Below are 26,262 nucleotides of genomic sequence, written 5' to 3'. Positions count from 1 at the left end.
CGCAGCGAGAGCTGGGATGTAATCCGATTGCTTGGGTAAAAATATTACTCTGCCCATTACTTTGTAAACAAATCAGATTACTCGACCGATTATCGATTCCATTACTTGACCAATCGGATAACGCGAAGAGTCCTGCCTCCGTTCCCACGTGTGCCGCTGGATGGGAGGTGACGTGTGGCGGGGCTTGGCGACATCGCCGGCATCATCATCATCACCCAGGTCAGGTTGGGTGCGGCTTGTAGGGGATTTCTGCCTGCGGGAGGCAGGATATTGGGATGGCCATCATTCTTAAGGGGCTCCTGAGTAATTAATTTAGTCGATAATTCGATGTCATCAACGGATCACCCTGGCTACACTCACGGCTGCCGCTTAACAGGCAAACCTGTACACTATGAGATCTCTTTTACCAGTGGCAAAATATAGTAATAGGTTTTTACCCTTTTAAACTGGTACAAAACTGACACCTTTATTCAAGGCATCATGTTTGCAATAACCACAACACAAGTAGTCAAAAAAGCAAACAAAAAGAAGCAACTCTGATAAGTGCATATTATTATCATTATCAGAGTTGATTTTTTTTGTTTGCTTTTTTGACTACTTGTGTTGTGGTTATTGCAAACATGATGCCTTGAATAAAGGTGTCAGTTTTGTACCAGTTTAAAAGGGTAAACACCTACTACTATAGGCAAACCTGTGTTCACGTATGGCAATCAGCGGTGCAATAGCTGCACCGTACAGCAGCGATTTCCATTGATAATAGTGTCTGAAGCAGCTTGGTCGAGTGGCTCAGCTGGAGAGCGAGCGAATCGCAAATGAGGTCAGGAGTTCAAACCTCGGTTGGGGGGTCAACCCAGCCCATCATCCCTCCCTCCTGGGTGCATAACATTAAGACCACTCTGTGGAGAAGTCAACAGCACATAATCCCACGGACAGACTCATACCGACCAGAGAAATGTGGAATTTCCACCGCTGCCTCAGAGCTTTAACCAGGATATTATCACCATTGAAATGCAAGTGCATGTAAAGTCATTCTACAAAGGCGTAGAACTACATTGGGGTAGAAGGGAGGTGGAAGAGGGGGTCAGGGCAGAGAAACGGGAAATGGGCCCAACACCAACGGGTCCCAGGGAGAGCCAGGGCAGCCAGGGCAGCACCGACCATTCCCAGGGCATCCGTGGTGGGTGGGTGGGTGGGGGGGGCGGTGCCTCTTTACCAACGAGTCTCAGAGTGGTACCGGGGGGTGGGTGGGCTGGGCCCCTCGCGGCGCATGTTGTGACGATGCGACGCAGCGCGCACGGCGGGTCCGTGTGCGCTGCGTCGTCTGCCAGTCTGTCGTCTACAACGGTGGCATCTCCTGTACGACAAGCGACGTCGATGAGCGTAGCTCGCGGCGTCCCCAGGCCTCGCTGGAGAGACACGCGGACGCTGGCTTCTCAATCACGGCTTCTTGGGTGGCGATAAAATAAAATATTTCCCCTCGACCTCTTCACCTTCCTCCACCCATGCAGCTCCTTTATGGAGGCCGCTGGGTCCACGAACTCCCAGAAGCAGCAGCAGTCCTCCACGCTTGGCAAGCATCATCATGTCCTATCCGCTGCAGATGTATATATGTGAGTTGAACTTCTTTCGCACCATAAGTAGCCAACCGTGCTCATCGCAGGTGTTTCCACGTCATACCTCTCCACCCCAGCGCCTCCTCCACTCCATTCGTCAATCGTTTTTTTCAGTCGTCCTCCGCCTCCGGTCTCTTTCCACAAAGCGTCGCCGTGGCTTTTGCTGGAATTTGCTGTTTGGTGGCGTCCTCCTTGAGGTGACCGTGGAGCAGCGGCAGCAGCAGCCTGCGTAGGCCTCGACGAGACGACGCGGCTTGGCCAGCGGCTCGGCCCTCCGCGCTGGGATGCTGGCGCGAATATTCTCTCCAAGTGTCCGATGGCAACACGATTTTGTGCTCAAGCCTGGTCCGTACTGGATCGTAAAAGTTACCGTGTCCCTGTGTCGCAAATAGCGTCCGTTAAAGGAAGGCAACCTTCGTTGGAAAGAGTTGATAAAAAAAATCCTTCTGAACAATGAGAGAGATTCTTCGCGGTCGGGCGTGAGTGGTGGAGAGGTCACGAGCGGCCGGGGATTTGGCTTTGCGATGGAAATGCTTGCGAGCAAACATCACAGCTGCGTTCTCCTCCCGGAGAGACAGCAAAGCCTCAAACGATCTCCCCAACTTCACACGTCCAGCCATCCTCCCGCCACCTGATGGGCGAGGGCAGCCAAGGGTGCACACGAACACAACCACACGCACGCACACGCACGCACACACACACGCACGCCTTTAACGGCCTGTAGGGGAAAGTTCTGTGAGCGAGCGCCCATCAAAGCCGGCAAAGCACACCAGGGGGTGGGTGGGTGGCCGGCACCACGCTCGGTCACCTTCGTCTCGCCAGTAGCTGATCCTTATACACTGTGCCAGGTACTCATGTTTGAGTCGACCTAGGGGAGGTCCAGGATTGGTTCAGATATTCGTTGCACACAGGCTAGCATGTACATACAGATACACATCGGCACGCTACCTCACGTTTGTACACGCCTACGCATACACGCACGCATGAGAACACGCACCCACGACACGGCCCGATCAACAAATGCCTGAGACATGCCAGTCATGGGGCTCGTTTGACCATGTTTCACCTCACTGGCCGGAGTGGGTTGGTAAAAGCGGGGCCATAGAAGCACAGTACAACATCACATTATGCTACATTTCCGTCTGCTGCCCACCATGTAGCTTACCCGGCAGGCACCTATGGCAACCTGGCATGCACAGTGGTCACCGATCCAAGTGCTATCCAGGCTGAAACCTGCTTAGCGTCTGAGATCTGACTATATTTGGGTGCGTTACAGGTGATTTGAATCACAGGCTGTAAATTATCACCCACCTATAACAATTAAAAAACGATGATTTTATCCAGCAAGGCCTCTCAGCACGTTCGTGACGGTTGCTGCCACATCGGGTCGCTTGGCTAATTAGGTTAACGAGAGACTGGCTGCGCTTGCGAAGAAGAAGAACACGTCACCCATAAATGAGGCCAAACATTCAAATCCAGTGGGAGGCGGTTATTACACTGGTCAACACACTTTTTTTGGCATTAGGTATTCCAACGGTTTTAATGTAATTTTGGGGGTTGCTGATTCCAAATCTGGCATCAGTTTTTGTCTATCACATCAGTTTTTTGAGATATCAAATATTGCATTTTCAATAAAAACTGCAAAAAAAAATATTAAATAAATGTGGATATCTACATAAAATTATATTATAAATTCTCACGACGTTTCGACTGCACCACAAGCAATCATCATCAGGTGTGAAATCCACAGATGTATTGTTTTATTTTTATATTATTTTATTATTTCCCTTCTACGTGACTTTACCGAAAGAACCAAGAATATGAATCCCTGCAGTCACGAAAGCTTTAAATCAAAACCGTGGCTTAGCTGCAGGACTAATCCCCATGAGTTTATTTTCCTCTCTCCGATTCGGTACTAATTGTCTGCACTATCCAGGGTAATCGGGGGTGGGGGGGGATGGAGGGGGGAGGGCAGAGGAGACAAGGCCCGGATAAAACGAGATAATGTAAAACCGCACGTAAGTGTGGCTATTGAAACTTTTTTTTCATCGTTGAGCTACACGCGAGATGCGTCATCCGCTTTGATCGCTCCTCAAAGTAATCGGTGACTGAGTCACGGACTAGGAGCAGCTAAGAATAGAACTGGCGAGGATGCAAAGACATTGATCGTCGCCGCATTTAGCCCTGAAATGTCTCGCGCCGTGCCACGCCTGAAGGGCCTCCGCTAAAGAGCGTACTTTGGCCTACTCTTCCACACTGGCGGGACGTCTTGGTAGAGGTGGGGTCGTAACCGGCACTTTAACTCGCCCACGCGCGACCCGCCGGCCCGACTCGCTGCCCTGAACCTCATTCACATGACTGGATGGACCTAAGCCAGACCAGGATTCAACAAACCTGCCCCGCCGTTTCAACTGCCGCGCCGGCGGGGATGGAATCGACCCTGCGACCGCTGGGTTGCAAGTCCCGCGTGTGAATTGCTGACCACGACACCGCCGCCACTGCGGCAGCACCCTCGCGATTATTATTTACGCGACGCAGACTGCGCTGGGCGGATCGCGGTTACGCTGAAAGCAATCACACGGCCCGTGGCGATGGGGCAAAAATATCTGAGCTCATTATCGCTGGTGGCAGACAGGACCAGCTGGTGGGACTGTGCTTGGCTGATTGAGCCGGGGAGAGAGAGAGGGAGTGATGAAGAGCGAGAGAGAGAGCGAGAGAAAGGGAGTGATGGTGGAGAGGGAGGGAGGGAGAAAGGGTGACACAGATGGCAAGTCTGCAGCCACTGATGCCTGCAGGTCACTCTTCTCGTCCGACCCAGTAATCCCACGCAGCGCGTCACATATTGTCACGCTGCCTCCATTTATGTTACTGTTGTTATTATTGTTATTATTTACCGCATGCGCTCATGTAAATTAGGCTGAAGATGGGGGTAGGAGATGGGGTGTGAGAGGTCGTGGTGATGCAGGGGAGAGAAATAAAAGGGGAATATCCGTGCCGCGGTATGAATCACCCGGCCAACTTTACTCACAGCCGGGTTGAGACACAAGATGGTACCATTTAGATTCATCATCATCAGCAGCAACAGCAGCATCACAGCAACAGCAACTGCGATTATAATCAATGCACTGATGGATGAAAGACTCCCCAAGCTGTCGCCATCACTCACAGCCCCATGATGCAACACTCCATTTAGATTTTTTTTTTCTCACAATTTATTTACAGCCCTTTGTAAAGCCAGTGCTGGATGAGGTCAATTAACCCACCATGGAATTGTGGGTCATGGGAGTCTCAGCACCGCATCTTTCCCTCTTTAAACGTGACTACATCAGGCTTGCCTGGGCTATTACTCGGTACACTAACCGTAAACGTATGCACCGTCTGCTTCACAGAGGATGTGAAATATCCACAGATGTGACCCGAAACGAGTAGGGCCATTGCATGACAGTGTCACGGTCCAAATGAGAAAATTCAAAAAATCACACCGCAAATTTCTCCATTTTGGGATCACACGCAGCAGAAATCATCGCCCCCCTACTAGCTTGGACGCCAGGTGCCGAGTCACCTTCGTGCCACACAGGGACAACTGCCACTGGGGGTGCCCTTTCAAATGTTTGCGATGAGATACGATGCAAGTCACTTGCCAAGGAGGGCGGCTCTATCAGAAATAAATTATTATTGTGTCCCAGCAGGTAGTACGCTAGCTGCAAACTTGGATTTCATAACTCGTGAACATCGCAGGTGGAGCACCTCGCTGGCGCAGGGCTGGGGTGGATCCTCCGCCCGCTTCACGGAATCCGCAATCCTCTTCAGTTCCGCCCTCAGCGAGGCGTCCTTGGGAAAAACCTTGACGAGCCTCCGGAACGTTGAGAGGGCCTCGCAGGTTTTGCCTGTGGCAACATTGGCGAAGTCGGTGTCGACAACTTCAGAGAAGAATACTAATTATCTTAAAGGTTTTATTTTATTCTTGCGAATGATGGCAGTGTGGTTCTGGAGCTCGATGCCAATGTCGAGGTCTGCTGCTGCTGGCCACGACCAGAGGGCATCAGCAGAGAGAGAGAGTTCGTGTCGTGTCGCTGTTCCTCCTCCTCCGTCGAAGGAGCACAGGCTACACTGGGTTTACTATATTGTCCACAGTTAAGTTTATATTTAAAATTTTATACATGTATGTGTTCACGTTTCACATCCAATTCTCATCGCAGGTAACGTACACTGATTACACCCATTATTGGTGCTTGGTATATGCAAATATACAAGGGTATGTTGCTTATCGTTGGAAAAAAATGTGAATAGTTCGCAAATAAGCACGGAGAGATACACGCTCGGAATTAAGAGACAAGCGAGAGCAAAACGTGGATTAGAAATAAATGCAGATTACATGCATCATATTGACTGTCAAAGCACATACGGTCAGGCAGAAAAAAAACGTTGCTTTTGGACAGACTGGCTCAAAACATGGCCATTCTGAACCTTCTAAGAAGGAAACAAAGACAAAGATCCCCCGTATAGCCTGAAACAGACTGTAGGGGCAAGTGCTGTTAGCGGGCACCTATGAAAGCCAGTACGACACACAAGGGGGTGGGTGGCCAGCACCACGCCCTGCCGCCTTTGTCTCCCTAGTGGCGACGTTTACACATCGCACCAGGTACTTATTTGAGGCTGAGTCGACCTAGGGAAGGCCCAGCCGCCCCCCCGTCGGGTCACGTGACCGCCGTGCCTCACCGAGCGACAGGAGCAGCGCCGTGCGCCGTTCCAGCGCCGGGCGCACCAGGCCCGCCGGCACCTCCGGCATCTCCACCACGGTGGCGTAGAACCGCGTCGCCACCCTGCCCAGCGACGCGCAGCCGCGGCGATCGGCCAGCTCCTCGGAAATCTGGGGGGGCCACAAGCACAGCGCCGTTGTGTTGACGCTTTCTGTGGGTCTGTTCGTAACGGGGGTGGGGGGGCGTGACGGCTGTCGTAAAGATGATCTCATGCGAACGAAACGTGAGTAAGGCGTGAGGTTTAGTTGCTGTCGGGGGACTTTCACGATTGAAGTCCGGTTAAATGAAAAGTCCGGTGAAATGAAAAAACCTCGTGATTACAGGAGCCCCCTCGGTGTCCCGTGGCCTGCCCTCCCTCGCAGAGCCACGGCCGACATCTGCTGCGCAGTAGCATCAGTATAATCATCTCGTCTGCATTACCCGTAACTAAATAAAAACAAAAAGGGTACCGGTTTGCCACACACGCGCGCAGGTAGAAATTTCTCGTGCAATAAAACTTTACATTTTAACCTAAATTCCACGGGAAATGATTGCCGCTTCTGGCTCTCGGATGTAGTAATCAGTTTTAAATGGTTACCGGTGAAAGTTTAGCAAGCCTACTTTCTAACACTCTCTAACTGGCATGCAAAGAATTATAAAAGGACAAAGATAAACCATAAATACAAAGATCCCCCGTATAGCCTTGAACTGGCTGTTAGTGAGCAACTATGAAGGCCAACATGGAAAATGAGGGGGCGGCACCACGTTCCGGCCGCCTTTGTCTCCCCAGTGGCGATGTTTTACACCACACCAGCTACTCATTTAGGGCTGAGTCGCCCTACACAGACCCAGGACCGAGCTAGATATTTGCCGTGCCTGGGAATTAAACTTGGGTTACCAGGTTCGTAACGCAGTGCGCTAACCACAGCGCCACCGCTCCCCCCACTAATACACAGACAAAGATCCCCCATGTAGCCTTCAACAGACGGTTGGGGCAAGTGTTGTTAGCGAGCAACTTTGAAGGCTGGCACGGCACACGAGGGGGTGGGTGGCCAACACCACGCCCGGCCGCCTTAGTTTCTCCAGTGGCGATATTTATACATCGCACCAGGTACTCATTTGAGGCTGAGTCGACCTAGGGGAGGCCCAAGACCGGTTCAGATCATCGTCGCTGGTGCTGGCCGTCAGCGAGAATCGAACTCGGACCGCCGGGTTCAAAGCGCAGCGAGCCAACCGCTGCACCACCGCTCCCCACTCCACACGTACAGGCACACACCAACGCACGCAGGCGACCGCTACACCACCGCTCCCCACTCCACACGGACAGGCACACACCAACGCACGCAGGCGACCGCTACACCACCGCTCCCCACTCCACACGGACAGGCACACACCAACGCACGCAGACGACCGCTACACCACCGCTCCCCAATCCACACGGACAGGCACACACCAACGCAAGCAGACGACCGCTACACCACCGCTCCCCAATCCACACGTACAGGCACACACCAACGCACGCAGACGACTGCTACACCACCGCTCCCCACTCCGCACGGACAGGCACACACCAACACACGCAGGCGACTGCTACACCACCGCTCCCCACTCCGCACGGACAGGCACACACCAACGCACGCAGACGACCGCTACACCACCGCTCCCCAATCCACACGGACAGGCACACACCAACACACGCAGGCGACTGCTACACCACCGCTCCCCACTCCGCACGGATAGGCACACACCAACGCACGCAGACGACTGCTACACCACCGCTCCCCACTCCGCACGGACAGGCACACACCAACACACGCAGACGACTGCTACACCACCGCTCCCCACTCCGCACGGACAGGCACACACCAACGCACGCAGGCGACTGCTACACCACCGCTCCCCACTCCACACGTACAGGCACACACCAACGCACACAGCAGGCGCTGCCTGTGTCCACACGTCACACCTGCGCCTTCCTGAAGTGGCACCACGGGCTGTAGGGGTACGACTCGAGCAGCTCATTATACGCGCCCAGTGCCCTCTCCAGCCAGCCCTGCACGGGAGACACAGAACGGAGGGCGCGGCAACATCGTGGGTGTGCGTCCGACAAGCTCCACGTGCTGGGAAATGAGTTGCAGCACGTGCAGCGAAACGTCGGACAACAAGCCGGCTCGGCTCCTCTGTCACAGTGGGAATGGTGGAGCTGCACGGTACAGTACGGCAGCGGAGTCCCTATGACGACGCAAGACATCCCTGGAAAATGGCACTTCCCACCAGGGCTCAGTCATGGAAGTCGTAAGCCACCAGGTGAGGAGGAGGAGCTTTATCGGTTCAGAATTTTTATGGGGAGGTTGGTCACATGTAAATAATAATACTACCTGTCTTCTTGGTTCTTTCGGTAAAGTCACGTAGAATGGAAATAATAAAATAATACAAATAAAACATTATTAAATAATTCTCACGACGTTTCGGCCACAACGCAAGCAGCCGTCCTCAGGTGGAGAACAGGTCTGTCGAGGAGACTTTACCGAAAGAACCAAGAAGATGAATCCCTGCAGTCACGAAAGCTTTAAATCGAAATACTATCTGTGTGAACATGACAATCTCCGTCGGGTGCTGGAGGGTTAATGACAATATTTTTGGAATAAAAACTACCACCACGTGGCCCTCAACCTAAACACGAACGTAGATCGATGATAATTAGGTTCGAAAACCGGTAACTCCCGGACAGATTTTCCTCGTGCGAGCGGAGTAGCGGAAAATCAATCGGAAGCCACAACGGCCAAAACATTTCTCTCTAAATCGGCCAAACGCTTTCTTGCTGTGAATCATCTTTGAATGCTCTGCCAACCTGCCACAAAGTGCCACAGAGTGCCACAGCGGACTGCTGTGTCATTTTAGCAACTGCGAGCCCAAGGTTGGACACAAAAACACACTGTCAGTCCACACAAAAACAAATAAATAAAAGTGTATTTTTAACCTTCCCCGTTCTCTCTTGGGGCCCTGGCCAGCTTAAGACAGATGGAGGGCTCCGGCTCTGTTTCGTGCAAGACATTTATTGAGTTTCATTGATTTTTGGAGAGCAAAGCACTCGGTTGGAAAAGCCATCTATCGCAAAAAAATGTCCCGCAAGAGGCCCCCGCGACATGAGCCACGGAATATTTATTTTTACGAAAGCCATTTGCCCACGGGCAGCAGTGTGGGGCCATCTGGCCAGCGGTGCACGGGGCGCCACTCCCAGGTCGCGATGATTTCTGCCTCCGACTTCGGAGGCGTGCGCGCCATCGTAGCGCCGCCATCGCACGCCGGGAAGCGTGACCGCCCTGCAGGTAAAGTCTAAATAAAAGGGCAGAGGGCAGCAGCCGTGGGCAGCCGAAGCCGCTGTGGCGGGGGGCCCAGGGGGGGAAGCCCGTGAATAAGAATGAGCGTGGCTCTCCGACGCGTTGTCCAGTTTGTGCCGCATGTCGTTCGGCATGTCCGACAACCTGAGCCGCGGCACGCGGAGCGAAACGTCGGACGACAAGCCGGCTCCTCTTTCACGGTGAGAATGGTGGAGCTGCGCGGTACAGTACAACGGTGGAGTCCTACGCAGACACGAGACATGCCTGTAAAATGGCACTTGCCACCAGGGCTCACTTCTGACTGAATATATTACAGGAACGCTGGTGGACTGGAGATGGTGGTACGTTACTCGCAGCCGCAGACACAATGAGAGGTATACTGGATGTGGTGTGACGGGCACGGCCATTCCTTTTGGATCACGGACCTGTACACATCGGGCTGGAAGTAAGACCTTCTTCCCCTTGGCCCTCGTCCACGCCTCTGACGAACACGGCCTCTGACTCGCAAACCTGACATCACCTCCTCCCGCGTTATCCTCCTCCAGCCCCGCCTCTTCCGTGACCCTCGTGGCGGCAACGTCACCGTGTGGCTGACTGTCATTGGCATGGCAACGAATGAGAATGTGGCGAAGAATAATGTTTAATTACAGAGGAATTGCCTTGGGCTGTCAGGATAATCAAACTAGAGGCCGCTCTCGCTCACACGTGAGCATGTACCCCGATAATAACAATTTGGTTATCTTTAGATTTAAAGCTTTCGTGACTGCAGGGATTCATATTCTTGGTTCTTTCGGTAAAGTCACGTAGAAGGGAAACAATAAAATAATAAAAGATATAAAACAATACAGCAATAATTTTTTCTTGCCGTGTTTTTCACACCTCATGATGATTGCTTGTGTTGCAGTCGAAACGTCGTGAGAATTTTATTTTTTATATTTGTATTAATTTATTGTTTCCCTTCTATGCGACTTTACCGAAAGAACCAAGAATATACATTTGGTTATCGTTTTGTATTTGTGCCATTATAGCACGAGGCCACCACGAAGGAACTGTGTTTGACAGATGGGTATAGTCTGCCAGGAGGGTGCGATGCTACTAATTGACTTTACCCAATGAAGTAATTTGCAATTTTTCAAAGTTGGAAAATATAGACCGTGGCAGCGGCACACAAAGCCTACCCCGTTTTCGGATAACGTCACAAAATCTTTAACGTTCATCGTGAAGCAGAAGGTGCGTGGCATTTAAGGTATTAACCAGGGTGGCCACTGGGCTCGAACCCGATAAAGATGCCTACATCAGGCCGTGATTACGAGCCAGATGACCGGCGTCCCCAGGTCCCCTGTAGGAGAACAGGAGGTGGTGCCCTCACCTTCAAGTAGAATTTCTCGGCCCATTCCAGCTCCTCCAGCACGTCCCTGTCAAATCTGTTGAGAAGCTTCTGATGCAGCTGAGGAAAGCCTGGGGGAGATAATGGCTCAGGGCTTTACGGATCGTTCAACATTTTAACTAAAATCTTTCTCCCCAAAATTTCAACCCTGATCGTGTCGCGCCACGGGGTTGAAGAATCAACTCGGATCTCTCGTGGACCAGCGGCGGCCCTTCGTGCGAGACAAGAGTTGCCTTCACGTGACATCTGTTCCACGCTGCAGAGGGCAGCACTTTCCCACTCGCTTTACCACCGACAGAAATGTTTGTCACTCGACGGCCAAACTCTTGGAGCTTAAATGTAGCTAAATTAAGCACAGACCCATATTTAACATTGTTGGGGGTTTTCCTGTGTGTGCAGTCATTGGTAACCAGGCTGATAACATCGACTCGTTACACTTGAGAACCTGGTTTAATCACTGGCTACTGCCTGGATTCGAACCCAGGTGCTTGACAGTGCTAACTGAGCGCTCTGATCCCAGGCCACCCGGCCACCTCTAGTGGTACCTAATTTATCAACATGGGAGGAACGATGGTCACCAAGTTGACCCATGAACAGCACTTGCACCCGCAAGATTCCCGTCATTGCGATTTGAGCCGTCTCTTCACGAACGCCACGCGGCCGGATTTCACACGACGTCCGCACGGACTTTAGGACAGTCCTTCATGAGAAAATCGCACGGGAAAGCAACGTGGAAATATGACCTTTGCAGCTGCAAGAGCGAGTGCTGTCTGGCAGCAAGGTTGATGAATCTACCCAGGGACACGGGGAGAACTGGAGGCGCAAAGCTCGCCATCGTGCAGCAGCCCTTGCCAGCGGGAACCCACGGCACCATTAACGGAATTTAAAAATGAGGCTCAAGAACAAAAAAAAGTAATAAAAAAATCGAATCACATCAGGGGTCAGCAGCGTGGGTCAGAGGCAGAGGCCGTCCTGACACTACTGATTTTGAGACGGGGTGTTCTGTGTCACTTTTAAAATGACCTTTTGGGTTTTTTCAGCTTCAGAGACGTCACCAGCGATAGGAGACCACAAATCATGCGACGAGTTAAAAGAGCAACAACTCCCTCGCACTGACTCGCATACGTACCGATACATACATGTAAAGCGGCGCACCAATGTTTAAAGGTGAATGATTTTAATCGTCGCGTATCACCTGCTGTGACACGGACACCGACGGAGACCATGGAACAAAAGATGACAAGTGTGCCAAGAAGCATGGACAGGAAGGTGATTGGGTTTACACCGAAACAGAAAGATGAAGGCATGGATAAGAGACCACATGCGGGTTAAAGGTCATCATTGAGACTCTTGGTAAGGGTTAAGTGGGCCCGGGAAGGGCGCGTCGCCAGTAGGGATGATGACCGATAGGCGAGATAACAAACGAGCAGCAGTCAAGGGAGGGAACACGCGAGAGGGGGTACGCGCTCATGGAGATGGAGCGATGGGATCGGGATTGTCACATCGCGAGATCGTGAAAGATGACGGTGGCTTGGGGAGGCATTTGGCAGTGGAAATATAGCGGCTGATGATGAACATTTTAGCATGAGCTAATTTACCCAGGAGAGCCACCTTAGACGACTTTTCATTATTTGTAGCGATGGGAGAAAACAAGCCGGAGACAAACCACGCTCCATGCTGATGGGAGAAAACAAACCGGAGACGACCCACGCTTCATGCTGATGGGAGAAAACAAGCCGGAGACAAACCACGCTCCATGCTGATGGGAGAAAACAATCCGGAGACGACCCACGCTCCATGCTGATGGGAGAAAACAAGCCGGAGACAACCCACGCTCCGTGCTGATGGGAGAAAACAAGCCGGAGACGACCCACGCTCCGTGCTGATTGGAGAAAACAAGCCGGAGACAACCCACGCTCCGTGCTGATGGGAGAAAACAAGCCGGAGACAACCCACGCTCCGTGCTGATTGGAGAAAACAAGCCGGAGACAACCCACGCTCCGTGCTGATGGGAGAAAACAAGCCGGAGACGACCCACGCTCCGTGCTGATGGGAGAAAACAAGCCGGAGACGACCCACGCTCCGTGCTGATGGGAGAAAACAAGCCGGAGACGACCCACGCTCCGTGCTGATTGGAGAAAACAAGCCGGAGACAACCCACGCTCCGTGCTGATGGGAGAAAACAAGCCGGAGACGACCCACGCTCCATGCTGATTGGAGAAAACAAGCCGGAGACAACCCACGCTCCGTGCTGATGGGAGAAAACAAGCCGGAGACAACCCATGCTCCGTGCTGATGGGAGAAAACAAGCCGGAGACGACCCACGCTCCGTGCTGATGGGAGAAAACAAGCCGGAGACGACCCACGCTCCGTGCTGATGGGAGAAAACAAGCCGGAGACGACCCACGCTCCGTGCTGATGGGAGAAAACAAGCCGGAGACGACCCACGCTCCGTGCTGATGGGAGAAAACAAGCCGGAGACAACCCATGCTCCGTGCTGATGGGAGAAAACAAGCCGGAGACGACCCATGCTCCATGCCGAACGGGGGGGACACACAAACATACAAACTCCACGCAGAAAAAGGCACCCGAGTCAGGAACCGACGCAAGTGCTACAATACTGAGCTCGTGAACACAATGCCGGAAACGCACCAACGCATGGACATCGGCTGTTCTTATTCTAACGCGGACAGACTGGTGCGCGTTTCCACGTCGTGACCAGCCAGACGATGAAACATTTCCGCGAAGAGACCGCTCCGCAAAGAGCAACGCACTCGTGCAGTCGCGGGGCGGTGGGGTATTTTTGAGCCCTCGTTCTTCCCGCGGGGGACTTTGCAGGAAACGCAGAAACAAATCTCACCGAGGGCCGCAGCAGGCGCAGCAAGAGGCAGATGTTTTTGGAAACGATCGGCAACGCGCATACGGCGCACATCATCGTCGGCGGGACAGCCGCCCCGGGGAAGGCTGCCATTCACACAACGCAGCGGCCTTGTACACTACGCCACGTGTACTCAAGGCCCTGTACACCACGTGTACTCCAAGCCCTGTACACTACACCACGTGTACTCTATGCCCTGTACACTACGCCACGTGTACTCTAGGCTCTGTACTGTACACTACACGTGTACTCTAGGCCCTGTACACTACGCCACGTGTACTCTAGGCCCTGTACACCACGTGTACTCCAAGCCCTGTACACTACGCCACGTGTACTCTAGGCCCTGTACACCACGTGTACTCCAAGCCCTGTACACTACGCCACGTGTACTCCAGGCCCTGTACTGTACACTACTCCACGTGTACTCTAGGCCCTGTACACAACGCCACGTGTACTCTAGACCCTGTACACTACGCCACGTGTACTCCAGGCCCTGTACACTACGCCACGTGTACTCTAGGCCCTGTACACTACGCCACGTGTACTCTAGACCCTGTACACTACGCCACGTGTACTCTAGTCCCTGTACACTACGCCACGTGTACTCTAGGCCCTGTACACTACGCCACGTGTACTCTAGGCCCTGTACACTACGCCACGTGTACTCTAGGCCCTGTACACTACGCCACGTGTACTCTAGGCCCTGTACACTACGCCACGTGTACTCTAGGCCCTGTACACTACGCCACGTGTACTCTAGGCCCTGTACACTACTCCACGTGTACTCTAGGCCCTGTACACTACGCCACGTGTACTCTAGGCCCTGTACACTACTCCACGTGTACTCTAGGCCCTGTACACTACTCCACGTGTACTCTAGGCCCTGTACACTACGCCACGTGTACTCTAGACCCTGTACACTACGCCACGTGTACTCCAGGCCCTGTACACTACGCCACGTGTACTCTAGGCCCTGTACACTACGCCACGTGTACTCTAGGCCCTGTACACTACGCCACGTGTACTCTAGACCCTGTACACTACGCCACGTGTACTCTAGTCCCTGTACACTACGCCACGTGTACTCTAGGCCCTGTACACTACGCCACGTGTACTCTAGGCCCTGTACACTACGCCACGTGTACTCTAGGCCCTGTACACTACGCCACGTGTACTCTAGGCCCTGTACACTACGCCACGTGTACTCTAGGCCCTGTACACTACGCCACGTGTACTCTAGGCCCTGTACACTACTCCACGTGTACTCTAGGCCCTGTACACTACGCCACGTGTACTCTAGGCCCTGTACACTACTCCACGTGTACTCTAGGCCCTGTACACTACTCCACGTGTACTCTAGGCCCTGTACACTACGCCACGTGTACTCTAGGCCCCTGCACACGCAAGGAGAGTGTCCTTTGAATGTTTTCATTCGCTTGCAGTTGACACCTTACAAAATGGACAATTGTTAAAATACTGATGTTCATTATTCATACATTTATTTCTGAGAACCATGTTGGGTCAGGCAAGGGGGGATACCTCGGTTGAAACTAAATTCAACAAGGGGGGGCAGAGTATCCAAAGAAGGTCGAGGACCACTGATCTTGATCCCCATTTTTTGAGTTCCTCTGAATTGCAAGTTCCAGAAGTGGTGCTGACCATCGACACTACGGTAGCAATCTCTTGTAGTGACAACGCTGTGCCGTATCGTTACACTGAACACTCCGATTCGCTCCCAAATCACCCGCAGAGCACAGAGTTCACCACTGAGGACGAGAATTATAACAAGCACTGAAGAGGGAACGGGTGAAGGAAAAAAACAACAAAGGAGTCAGGAAGAGAGCGTGAACGAAGAACAGAAAGGAAGCAAGCGGTGATAAACTGTGAACTTTTTTTATTGCACTGGCAACGTGACCGCCGCCACCTCTGTCCCCGCCGCACATCCAAGACGTGCACTTGCAACGTTTCGCAGCACGGAGCCAGTCACGGGGCCAGTCGTCCGCGAAGGCAACTCTCCAACATCGAAGCCCACGACGCCAAATCTCCGGCTCGCTCTCGCCCACGTGACGAGTCGTCGGCCACGTGGCGAGTCCCACGGCCAAGGCGGAAAGAAAACAACGGGGAACGCACGGTGGTTAACACGTTACTGGGGTAGCGGCGTGGGCACAGGAAGCCAGTGTCTTGTTCACCGATGCGTAAATAGCAATAGCCCCACTCTTAGGTTTTTTTAGGTAAAGTCACGTAAAAAAAAGAAAAATCACGCGATTTATTATTTTATTTCTATTATTATTTCTATTATTTATTATTTCTATTATCTATTATTTTTATTATTCTTTTTAAAGTCACGTAGGTAAAAAATAAAAAAATAGAAACAAATCTCGTGATTTATTATTATTTATTGTAATGTTTTACCTACGTGACTTTACCGAAAAAAACATAAGAGTATGAATCCTTGCAGTCACGAAAGCTTCAAATCTAGAAGCAATAGCCCTCCCGGATAATAATACAAGTCAAACGGATTTCACGAGAGCTGAATAGAGGTCTGCTGGTTTGGGACACCGGACGATAACAAAAAATGCTTCCGTGAAGTCCGATAAGGGCTGGGTGAATGCTCAAAGCCTTTTGTTTCCGCGAATGGATTTAATTTAGAATCGCCACGTTTTTGCTCCATTCGATAAACAATGAGCGAGCAGCACAAAAGGTCAGCTACTTCAGCCGTCCACGGTACACACGCATGGCTAGAGAAATGCTCCACCGGTGGCTGAAAATGCCAACGCCGCACGGAGCACACAAATTGCCGAAATCCGACGCTGATAACCGCCTCGCACGAGGTGAAAACAGCGTGCAGCAGCAGCAGCAGCAGCCACCCATGTTCAGTCCACTGCTGGATGAGGGCCTCCCCACGCCGTGCGGGTTGTGGGGGTTACTCGACCATACTTCACCGCGTAGGGTCAGTGCGGGTTGATAGAATACGGGGGAAGCTTACACGTGGGAATACAGTATTGTACAGATGTCTTGTGACCCCCTCTAAATTAATTGACCCCTAACAATTTTTTACTCTTTTCAAATTAATTTCTGTTTTAAAGAAACCTTACTTTACAAAAAAAATATTAAAGAATGAAATGAAGGTCACGAGACATCTGGACCGCCCTGTACAGCACAACGACTTTTGCCGCATTTGCCCCCTGCCGATCGGCAAGCAGCAGAAGCGTTGCAGCCGCCTACGGCAGCCTGGCATGCACCGGTGGCCACCGCGTCTCAAGCGCTGTCCAGGCTCAAGGCCTGCTTAGCCTCCGAGATATGGGGCACATTGCGGGCTGACTGGCCATCATAGGGCCTCGCTCCTGTAACGTTCCAAAACGCGTCCACGTCCGGTGCGAAGGGCGCGCCAAATTGGGAACGTGGCCCACGTTGGGACCTTTGCGATGCCTCTGCCCGTGTGTTTAACGCTGCGGACATGCACGGCGGCTCGCCTCGAAGAGGCTTCAACAACAAAACAAACAGTAACAGCCTCGTACATTTTAAATTTCCTAAAAGCCAAGCTTAATAATGGCTTGGCACTTTTCGTAAAACCGGACGTCACGGTATTTACAAATGGGGAAAGGCACCGACAGCCGCACACAGCCACGGCACCCTCGCTCACACGCCGTCGCGAGTAGCCGAGCATGCCTGCCACCAAGCTTAAGCGTTGTTTCTGAAACTTTACAGAAAAGAAATGTACACGGATACCTCTCTATACACGGCAAGAAAAACCCACAAAAACTACACGCAGTTACAGTGTCAGTGGCGGGCAAGCGTGGTGGGCGCAGGATTAATATCAAACGTGGAGGCACGGGGTGGAACGGCGATGGATTATAGCGGTTTCATGAGCCATCGTTGCAAGCCAATGACCGATTACTTTTTGCTCGGGGCGCACGCAAGTGGCGCGGCTCGTCGAGTGTGCAGGCGGTGCAACTGCACTGGGGCCCACGGGCTGCAGGAAGTCCAGACGCTGGGGTACAAAAAAAACGGGGGATGGGGGGGGCATATCAGGGCCCACGCCAACCAAGCTACTGCGCCACTGGTGTACACCCCAAGGCTGTAGGGTAAAACAGGACTGGGTACCGGCGGATCAGTCAATCCCGTCCTGGTTTTGCAAATTTGCAGGAGCTGTGTGGCTTGTACAGGTGACTTGCTGTCGTGGTGTTACATCAGCACCTGCGGAGATTCTACCGCTCAGGATGGAATCAGCACTGCCTGGCGCAGTGCCAATGTCACGCACTGATCATCGTCAGGAATAATCAAGCCACTGCTGGATGAAGGCCCGCCCAAGACGCAGCCATCTCTCGTGATCCTGCGATTCAACAATCCACCCGGCAGCTTGCACATGAGCTCATCTCATCGCTCCATCTCCTCGGTTGGATGTCGCTGCTTACTGACTGGCACCGCTAAACGAATTGAGTTTTCTTTATCGGTCAACTCTCGATTGTCGGACGCAATTGAAATGAGGAGTGGCCCGGATAAAACAAAACCACGGATAATGCAATTCACACCTCAGTGAGGCTATAGAAATGTATTTATTGTTTACTGACATACAGCGGGGGAATGAAAGCGTAGAAAGCGTCATCTATTTTACTGCTGCATAAATGAATAGATTTATAGATGTAATTGCCGTCACGTGAGTCCATGACCCTTGACGAGTGAGTAAATATATATTTCGCAGAGCACGATTAATCCGCAGCCCAGATAGTCCACCGACGGACAAACGGGAGCTAACTTTATTCGCGTTACGTGCTTGCGCAGCAAAGGTTGTAAAATTGTGCCACACTTGGATATTGTAAATATTACCAGGTTCGCGCCATTGGTGCGTACGTGCGCACGCCCACGCGAGCGAAGCTGCTGATGCGTGAAAGCACTCTAACGTAAACTATCGCCGCGCTAATAAAGCACACTGCTTCACCATCAGATTCCCCAACTGATGTGGACGTTCAAAAACAGGGTTCTCAAGAACAGGACAGTCGCTCATTCGGCAGGAACCTAATTTTGAAACGGCCAGAACGCGCCCTCGTGGGCCGTGTGCTCGACGCTCAGTGGAGCTTGCACGAAGCGCGTGCAGAGAGTCGGAGGCGCCGAATTACCCACAGCGGTGACCTCAACGTGACCCAGCCAGCAAGCAATTCGGCGTGTCCTCGAAATACCGGGATCCTTCACGGCTGGGGCATCCCGATGTGTCGATTTTCTGAATGAAACCCTCCGATGTATCCCATGTTCAGCTTGCAATGTTGTTTATATTGCTTTTTTAAATTATAAATACATAAAAACAATATAAAAGAGAGATTAAAGCACACAAAAACCACTGAAACCACTGAAAATCACAAGCCAATTCTGGAATTCGCCATCCAACGCGACAGCGGTTACTTTACCAAACTAAACTGGGCTGCCCCGGTACGTGCGCAGCGTGGAGAGGCATCTGACAATGAGTCGCCGTCGCTTTGCATGCCGTTCCATTGGTTTTTTGCGCTTCGGGAGTTGCGATTTTTCCACCCGTTGAGTGTTCGCGGGCCCGGCCCGACACACCCCGTCACACCACAGGCCACGGTTTTATCGACGCGCGTTATTCCGCGGACAAGCTGCACCCGCCCCCGTATGCCGAGCTGCCCCGCGTGTTGCCGAGGTTGCGTGCCGCGTGCCATCCGGCAGCGTGATGTCCGACGTTTCGCACAACGCGCATTGGAGGAACGGTTCCCAAAGAGGCTTCTTGAGCTCCCGGCACGCGGAGCGAAACACTGGGAGACCACGCTGGCGGACAGCACGTAGCGGAACCACCCAGAAAAAAACACCACTGAGAGCTGGGCAGCACGACCATGAACACCGATGCGGTTGTACAACACTCGACCGCTGCACCAATCTCCCTGGCAACTGGCCCAGCTCCAGCGCCTCTCAGAAGTGGATGGGGGGGGCGGCGGGGGGGCAAGTAGGGCCGTTGTGTGTGTGGGGGGGGGGCACCGTGACAGTGATTCACCGCTCAGTGAACTTGGGTGGGCGAAAGCGGACATTTTGATGGTGCAAGGCCCACCCATGCACCTCCCCCTAGCACCGGCCCTGTCTGGCTCAAGCACGGCGCTCGATGCTATTCAATCGCGTCGCACACGCCGTTAAACAATTGACCGTCGCCTCGGGGGCCTAATTTTGTCCTCCGTGGTTTGATGGATGCAGAAGTCCACCGATGACCTTAACAAACGATGGTGGCACGCACTCACAATTCGGCCGTCCCACATTTCAGCGTCGCCCCTTTGGGATGCAGCTGCTGCTGTACAGTGGCTAATGACTCGTGGGGGGTGGTTAGGGGATTGGGTAGTGGAGGGGGAGTAGAGCCCCCCTCCCCGTTCCCCGTGAGAGAAGGAGGTCAATCATGGGTCAAGCAAGCGGGAGGCGGAGGGAATGGAACGGGAGATAGTATATCGACGACCTCATGCACGGTCAATGGAAGCTCGCCGCTCGCGAAGTTGCGACCGTGTGATTTGCATCGCAGGCTGTGCCAACCGGCCTGCGTCCAGCGTGGGTCCATGTAACGGCCCTGCAGGTGAACAGAGTGGGGGGGGGGGGGCACTCTTGATCGTTGGTGGGTTTATAGGTGGCCGGATCCATCGAACAATTACCCTCAGTGGCGGAGCCAGATGGAAAGTGCTGCCCCCTTGTTGCGTAGGGATCTCGGGGGGAAGCTCTGTGATATCCGCTTCTGTGGGCCGTTGGCTAACACCAAGTGCTGCACCGCTCTGCGAGGGATCCCACTGTTATCTCGGCCTCGTGGCAACGCATCGCGCTCAACCCTTACGACCCATGGCACGTGATCGATCGTCCACGACCCTGCGGGCACACCGGTTTTCTCTTGGAGCACAACCTTGCAAATCAACACGCCGACGCTTTGATTTTACAGTGCACGAAACCCCGCGCTATCGGAAATCATACATCACACGTGCAGTCACTCTGGTGCGAGCAGGAGGCTGAGACCGCTCAGGTTCACTGCTTTTGTACAAAAGTTTGGAGCGACTCGACGAAACCGGCTTCAAAAACCGCAGCTGTACACTCTCGATGGAGGAATATTTTGACGAGAAAATAAAACAAAAAGCATAACTCTGTAAATGTCCCACTTCATAAGTTAAGCATGCCTACACCTACACATTCTAAATCGGGTTATACATTCGACAGATCATGTCACCCCTCTTCAATCGGCGCGCCTTTTTAAATCCGACACGCGGTATGCCATCAGATGTGCAAGTAAGGCGCATCACAAGCCACGTGTGTCGGTCAACAATTGCGCACACAAAGCGGATCGACAATTAAAGGCGCTGGCTCAAAAAATACCTCCCTGACAGCCAAAGTCAGCCTGGCAGCTTCTCGTCTCACCCTGCACGAGCCGCCTCTTCTCCTGTGACAATCCTCACGGGAGCTAAAGGAACACAGACTCCTTCCGCGTGATGTAACGGGGCTCAAACTGACTATTCCAACGGCAGCGTTTGGTTTATGCTCCTGGCCGACACATCCCATCTCACCCTGCACTGCCTGGCTCCTGAAAGTGCCTGTCCCAGAAGTCAATCTGACGATTTGGGGCGGCCCCATCGGTTCCTGGAGTGGGCTGACACACCGGAGTGGGTGACACACCGAAGTGGGAGACACACCGACTCGCAAAATTCTGACTACACGAGGACGACTCGATTGAAAGCCCTCTAAGCTCCTGCACAACCACGTGATTTTATTATGATTTTTGATTACTTATCACTGTTGCTGGATAAGGTTGAAAACAATCATCTCTGTCTATAATGCCGGGGAGGGATTGACGGAGGGGGGGGGGGAGACAAAAACTCTCATCAAGACGACCCAAGACGAATTGAACATCCGATGGACGTTGTTCTGCTGTGAGGGAGTCTGATCCTAGAGAGCCACACTGGCCACAGCGTTGCCCGTGCCCTCCCCGGCAAAGCCGCTAGCCGAGCTCCGTCGTCTCACCGCGGCCTAGGGACGCGCCGCTCCATTGCTATGGCAGATTACACACTGCCGAGGACAAAGGCACGTCGGTGGAAAGCATTCCAGCATCCATGCATATGCATGATTCGTCTTCCTCGTGGAAAGTTGGCGCGGTGCATCCAGCGGTCACGCGAAACCCATTCCGTACGAGACACGCCAATCGGAACGCGTCACTTCCGACGCGCCACTCGGCGCGTGCGCTCAATTTTTATTCCTCCGTTTGTTTCTCTCTCTCCATGAATTAACTTTGCATATTTTTTTCAACTCCCCCCTCCCCCCCCCCTACGTTCGTATGGTCGTGACAATTAAAAAAAAAACATTCGACCCGAGGCACAAGCTCAAATGGTGTGAGTCTTTTTCCTCCTCTCCGAGGACTCTTTGTGGGGCGCGGGGGCGCCGGGGGGCGCCTTAAGCGGGGAGTCGTACACCACCGGCCCGTAGCCGTTGCCCGACTCCACCAACACGCACTGGAAGTAGCGCACGGGAGCTGGCGGCGGTGGCGGTAGTGGTGGTGGCGGTGGTGGCGGTGGTGGCGGTGGCGGTGGCAGCGACGTCGGAAACGAGATGGAGAGAAGGGCAAGGCAGGAGCAGCGGCGACGGGGGTTGAAGAGACAGAGCAGACGAAGGAGGAGGGTAACAAGGCGGGGAGGGGACAGGCAGAAGAAGCGACATAAAGAGGAAAATCAGGTCGTGAGTTCGTATTGACGTTGCGGCGGGAGGGAGGGCGGGAGGGCTCAGTTGGAGGGGGTCGACCCAATCATCCCCCTTCAGGGGTCAACAGGATGAACACCGCTATCGATAACAGCGCACCACGTACAGCCGCTTGCCAAACCACTGCTGGAAGAGGGCCTCCGCATATCATGGTGGGTGATGTTAACCACACTTCAACACGCTGCTTCGGCAGTGTCGGTTGAGGCGGGCAATGTAGAAGTACGGTCTAATGGCAGTGGATGCACTCCCCCCTCCACTGCCCGCACTGTGACGCCTTGTTTGCGCTCACCCGTTCGAGCACTATCGATGCTCGACCCCGTTTAGCTTCTGAAATCTTACACGACACAAGTGATTTTGAGTCATAGGCAAAGTAAGACGGCATCGCCGTAAATAAATCATGGTGAAGCATGATTACCTTTGCCTTTCGTGCTTGTCTTCGGCACGCCACCTGCAACAACCGCACGACACAACTCAATTCTCCACGCGGAAGCGGCGACCGTGCAGGAAGGACGCCTGCTCACGCGGCGGCGCAGGATTATTACCGCGATGCGCACGTGGACGGAAGCTCTCCCGTGTTGGGTGGCTCGGAGGTCCGACTGCTGAGATGGCACCACTGGAAACCTGGGTTTGAATCCAGGTTTCAGCCGCCTGCGGCTTAACCGGATTCCCAAGCGTAAAGAACCGATTGGGTGTCAGCCCGGTCAACAGTGACAGCACAAAAAAAAAACAACCGTCACGTTAAATTTGATTCTGAACCCAATTTGGCAAAATGTTATCTCGAAAAAAAGAAACGTGTTGTGGTCATGCAACGAAGAATACTGTCTGGAGCAGGGAGGATGGGAAAGTTCCGCCCCCTAATGCGTGAACCAGAGGTCACTTGAAGGGATGTCAGAGGTAGCTCTTTGATATCCGCTTTCATGGGCCAGTCTCTAACACGAACCGTATTCTTTCTCCTATGAGAGGACGCCCTTTCGCTGAAGTGAGATATGAAAACATTGAAAAGGGAAAAGAAGCAAAAACATTCTTTGCAAACAAAATAAAAAGTGTGATCATGTGACACCTTACCTCCGAGTTGAGAGAGGGGAATGTCCTTCTCAAGTCCGGCCACCAGAGCTGAAACGAGCGATACAAATCAACGACAAGCGTCATCAGCACTGCCGTCAGCCGCACAGGAACACCGCGAGGAGGCCTGGCGGAAACAGGGCCCGGATGTGTCGCGTTCGCCACTCGTCACGGAGCTTCACCGATCGAATCCAGCAGTCCACCCCGGTTATTACTGCGGGTGTATTGACCGCACAAATACGTGCCGTCTGCCGGACGGCGGAAGTTGAAGATCGCATGATGCAATCCGCAAAAAAGTAGGGCGTTGTGTGCGGGCGTCGTGGTCGTGGAAATTAGTTTCAGAGTGTGGTCAGACATATGAGGCTGCGGGGGACTCACTCTCATTCAGTTCTGTCTTTTTCACCTTCCTCTTCACCGAACCTTTGAAGTGAAGAGAGCGGGCAAATTATTATCGAGTACACTCTAATAAAAAAATCAATGCAACCAGATGTACTGCGGTGAAAGGGGGCACAGCAGCGCCACCTCAATTAACAGACACAAAGAGGCTCACCTGAATCATCCTCTTCGACGGCAGCTGCCGAACGAACACAGAAACACCCAGAGATGAGATGTCAGAATTTAAGTATTTGCAATCACAGGGCGCCTAAGTGACAAAGCAGCTCAAGGCACCTTGCAGAAGAACAATAATCACAAAATGCGCAATTTTCACTGGGGATTGTGTTTTTATAATACCCATGCAAACGTACAGAATGTTTAACACGTAGGCTTTCGCGACCAATATCATCCGTAATAGAGGGTTTTTATGGGTTAGATCGCGTATAAATATATACAAGTGTCGTTAAACCCACCACCACGGTATGAACGTACAGAATGCCCCCACGGTAGTGTCATGGTGAGCAGCGCACTGGACTTGACCTCCGGACGTCACTGGTTTGATCATCTGGCGTGGAAGTTTAAACGCTAAGTTTTCGTAAACACCCCCCCCCCCCCCCGCTCTCTGTCCACCCAGTAACGTGAATGGCTCCAACACAGCCGAACGGCACGTCGTCACATCTGGTGGGGTAAAGTGTTGGTACTCCCACTGCTTCCAAGATGTCTGGCTAACGTGGAAGAGGAGGCCAGAAATACCCTCACTATGAGCCCTCCGCTCCAGAATTGACAAAGGGGTTGCGCTTGTAGAGCAATAATACACGCAGGTACGCACCTGGGATTAGCTTTGCTTTGGCCATCTTGGCTGCAACGAATTAATGCAACAACAAAAGAAATGGTTATTGCACAACGATCCTCACCGAGGGCAAGAGTACGAGACGGCTCCAAGCACAACCGAGAATAAACCCTCCGAGTTACAGCGCACGCAGACAACCCCGCACGGAGCGACGGGGAGCGGCGGGTGGAGCGGCGCCTAATGAGCTGGAAGACCTTACCAGAGATGCCTCTTCTGAAAAATTAAGTTAAGGCAACGGAGCGAGCAAGGGGCGTTAGTATCCAGGAATAGTGGTCGCGTCTTTAAATGGCTCGGAAGGGTTCATGAGTGTCTTGTTGCTGTTGTCATTGTTGTGTGCGTCGTTATGTTACGAAATTAACCGTTCTGAAAATGAGTCCATTTGGATGCAGTGAGCAAGGAATGAGGCCCGAGGCCGACGGAATAATCAGGCGTGAAAACTGGGCATCGGCCGATGCGCAGAGCCAAATCTTGGAAGAATGGAGACGTGAAAATCAAGAATTAAATAAACTGTCGCCAATCACGTGAATTCTAAGGCGGACGGAAAATTATAGCATTTTACGGTGAATTACACCGGGAGGAGCAGAAAAAACCGTACACGTGCAGGCGTGTCGTGAAATAAAGGCGATTACAAACGATTTTTGTTTAGATACAAATTAAATTTTCACAATTTTTCCTCGCAGCTTACGACAGCAGCATCGGCCAAATCTGACGCCCGGGGGGGGGGGGGGTGGTGCAGCATCTCGAACAACGTGCGGAGCGTTGTATAGGGGATGCACAGCGTGCTCACACACGACTTGGCAGCGGCAACGTCAAGTTAGCGTGCAACGGTGGGCCGGCGTTGGTGCGACGTGGGCGCGTTGAGTGGGTGTGCGCGTGTAATTGTAGCGGCACGTACACAGCCCGTTGGCGAGCCGCTGCTGGATAAGGGCTTCCCTACGCCTGCGGGGACCATATTTCACCACCCTGGTCAGTTGGAAATGGGTAGAGGGCAGCTGTTGGAGCATGGTGCAATCCAATAATCGATTTTGCTGCACTGCTCGATGCTGACCGCACTCTCCGCATCAGCCCTTGCCATTCAGTTTCGTGCTCGATGATGGTCGCCCATACGACCACTATCCAGGCTGTTTTCTGCTTAGCTTCCGCAAAGTGACGAGATCAGGCACATACAGATCACAGAAGCTAAGCGCGGTTTAGCCTGGATAGTGCTTTGTATGGGTCACAACCATGCATTAAACAGGCGTTATAGGCTGCTCCACGGGTTACGATGTAGGCAGCAGCGGGGGCAGTAGAGCAAAATAAATT

The 26,262-nt window shown here is 52.7% G+C and overlaps 1 protein-coding gene across 2 annotated transcripts; it reads right to left on the bottom strand.

Moving 5' to 3' along the window:
• Window positions 1-1,789: 1,789 nt before the first annotated feature.
• LOC144725044 (aspartyl/asparaginyl beta-hydroxylase-like) lies at window positions 1,790-24,966 on the bottom strand. Of its 2 annotated transcripts, XM_078604484.1 has the most exons (10): window positions 24,940-24,966; window positions 24,286-24,309; window positions 24,114-24,155; window positions 23,739-23,786; window positions 23,089-23,121; window positions 11,063-11,151; window positions 8,319-8,405; window positions 6,333-6,483; window positions 5,361-5,500; window positions 1,790-2,244 (listed from the first exon to the last, which is right to left on the bottom strand). In XM_078604484.1, the coding sequence occupies exons 1-10, from the start codon at window positions 24,962-24,964 to the stop codon at window positions 2,218-2,220; spliced, it is 666 nt and encodes a 221-aa protein (XP_078460610.1). In that variant the 5' UTR covers window positions 24,965-24,966; the 3' UTR covers window positions 1,790-2,217. The 2 variants fall into 2 exon arrangements, with proteins under 2 accessions (XP_078460610.1, XP_078460611.1); XM_078604485.1 differs by lacking the exons at window positions 23,089-23,121; window positions 23,739-23,786; window positions 24,114-24,155; window positions 24,286-24,309; window positions 24,940-24,966 and adding an exon at window positions 13,941-14,098.
• Window positions 24,967-26,262: the final 1,296 nt, after the last annotated feature.

This window comes from Lampetra planeri, chromosome 22 (genome assembly GCF_965212315.1).
Source record: "Lampetra planeri chromosome 22, kcLamPlan1.2.h2, whole genome shotgun sequence".
Taxonomy (NCBI): domain Eukaryota; kingdom Metazoa; phylum Chordata; class Hyperoartia; order Petromyzontiformes; family Petromyzontidae; genus Lampetra; species Lampetra planeri.
This window is presented reverse-complemented; position numbering and strand designations above follow the sequence as displayed.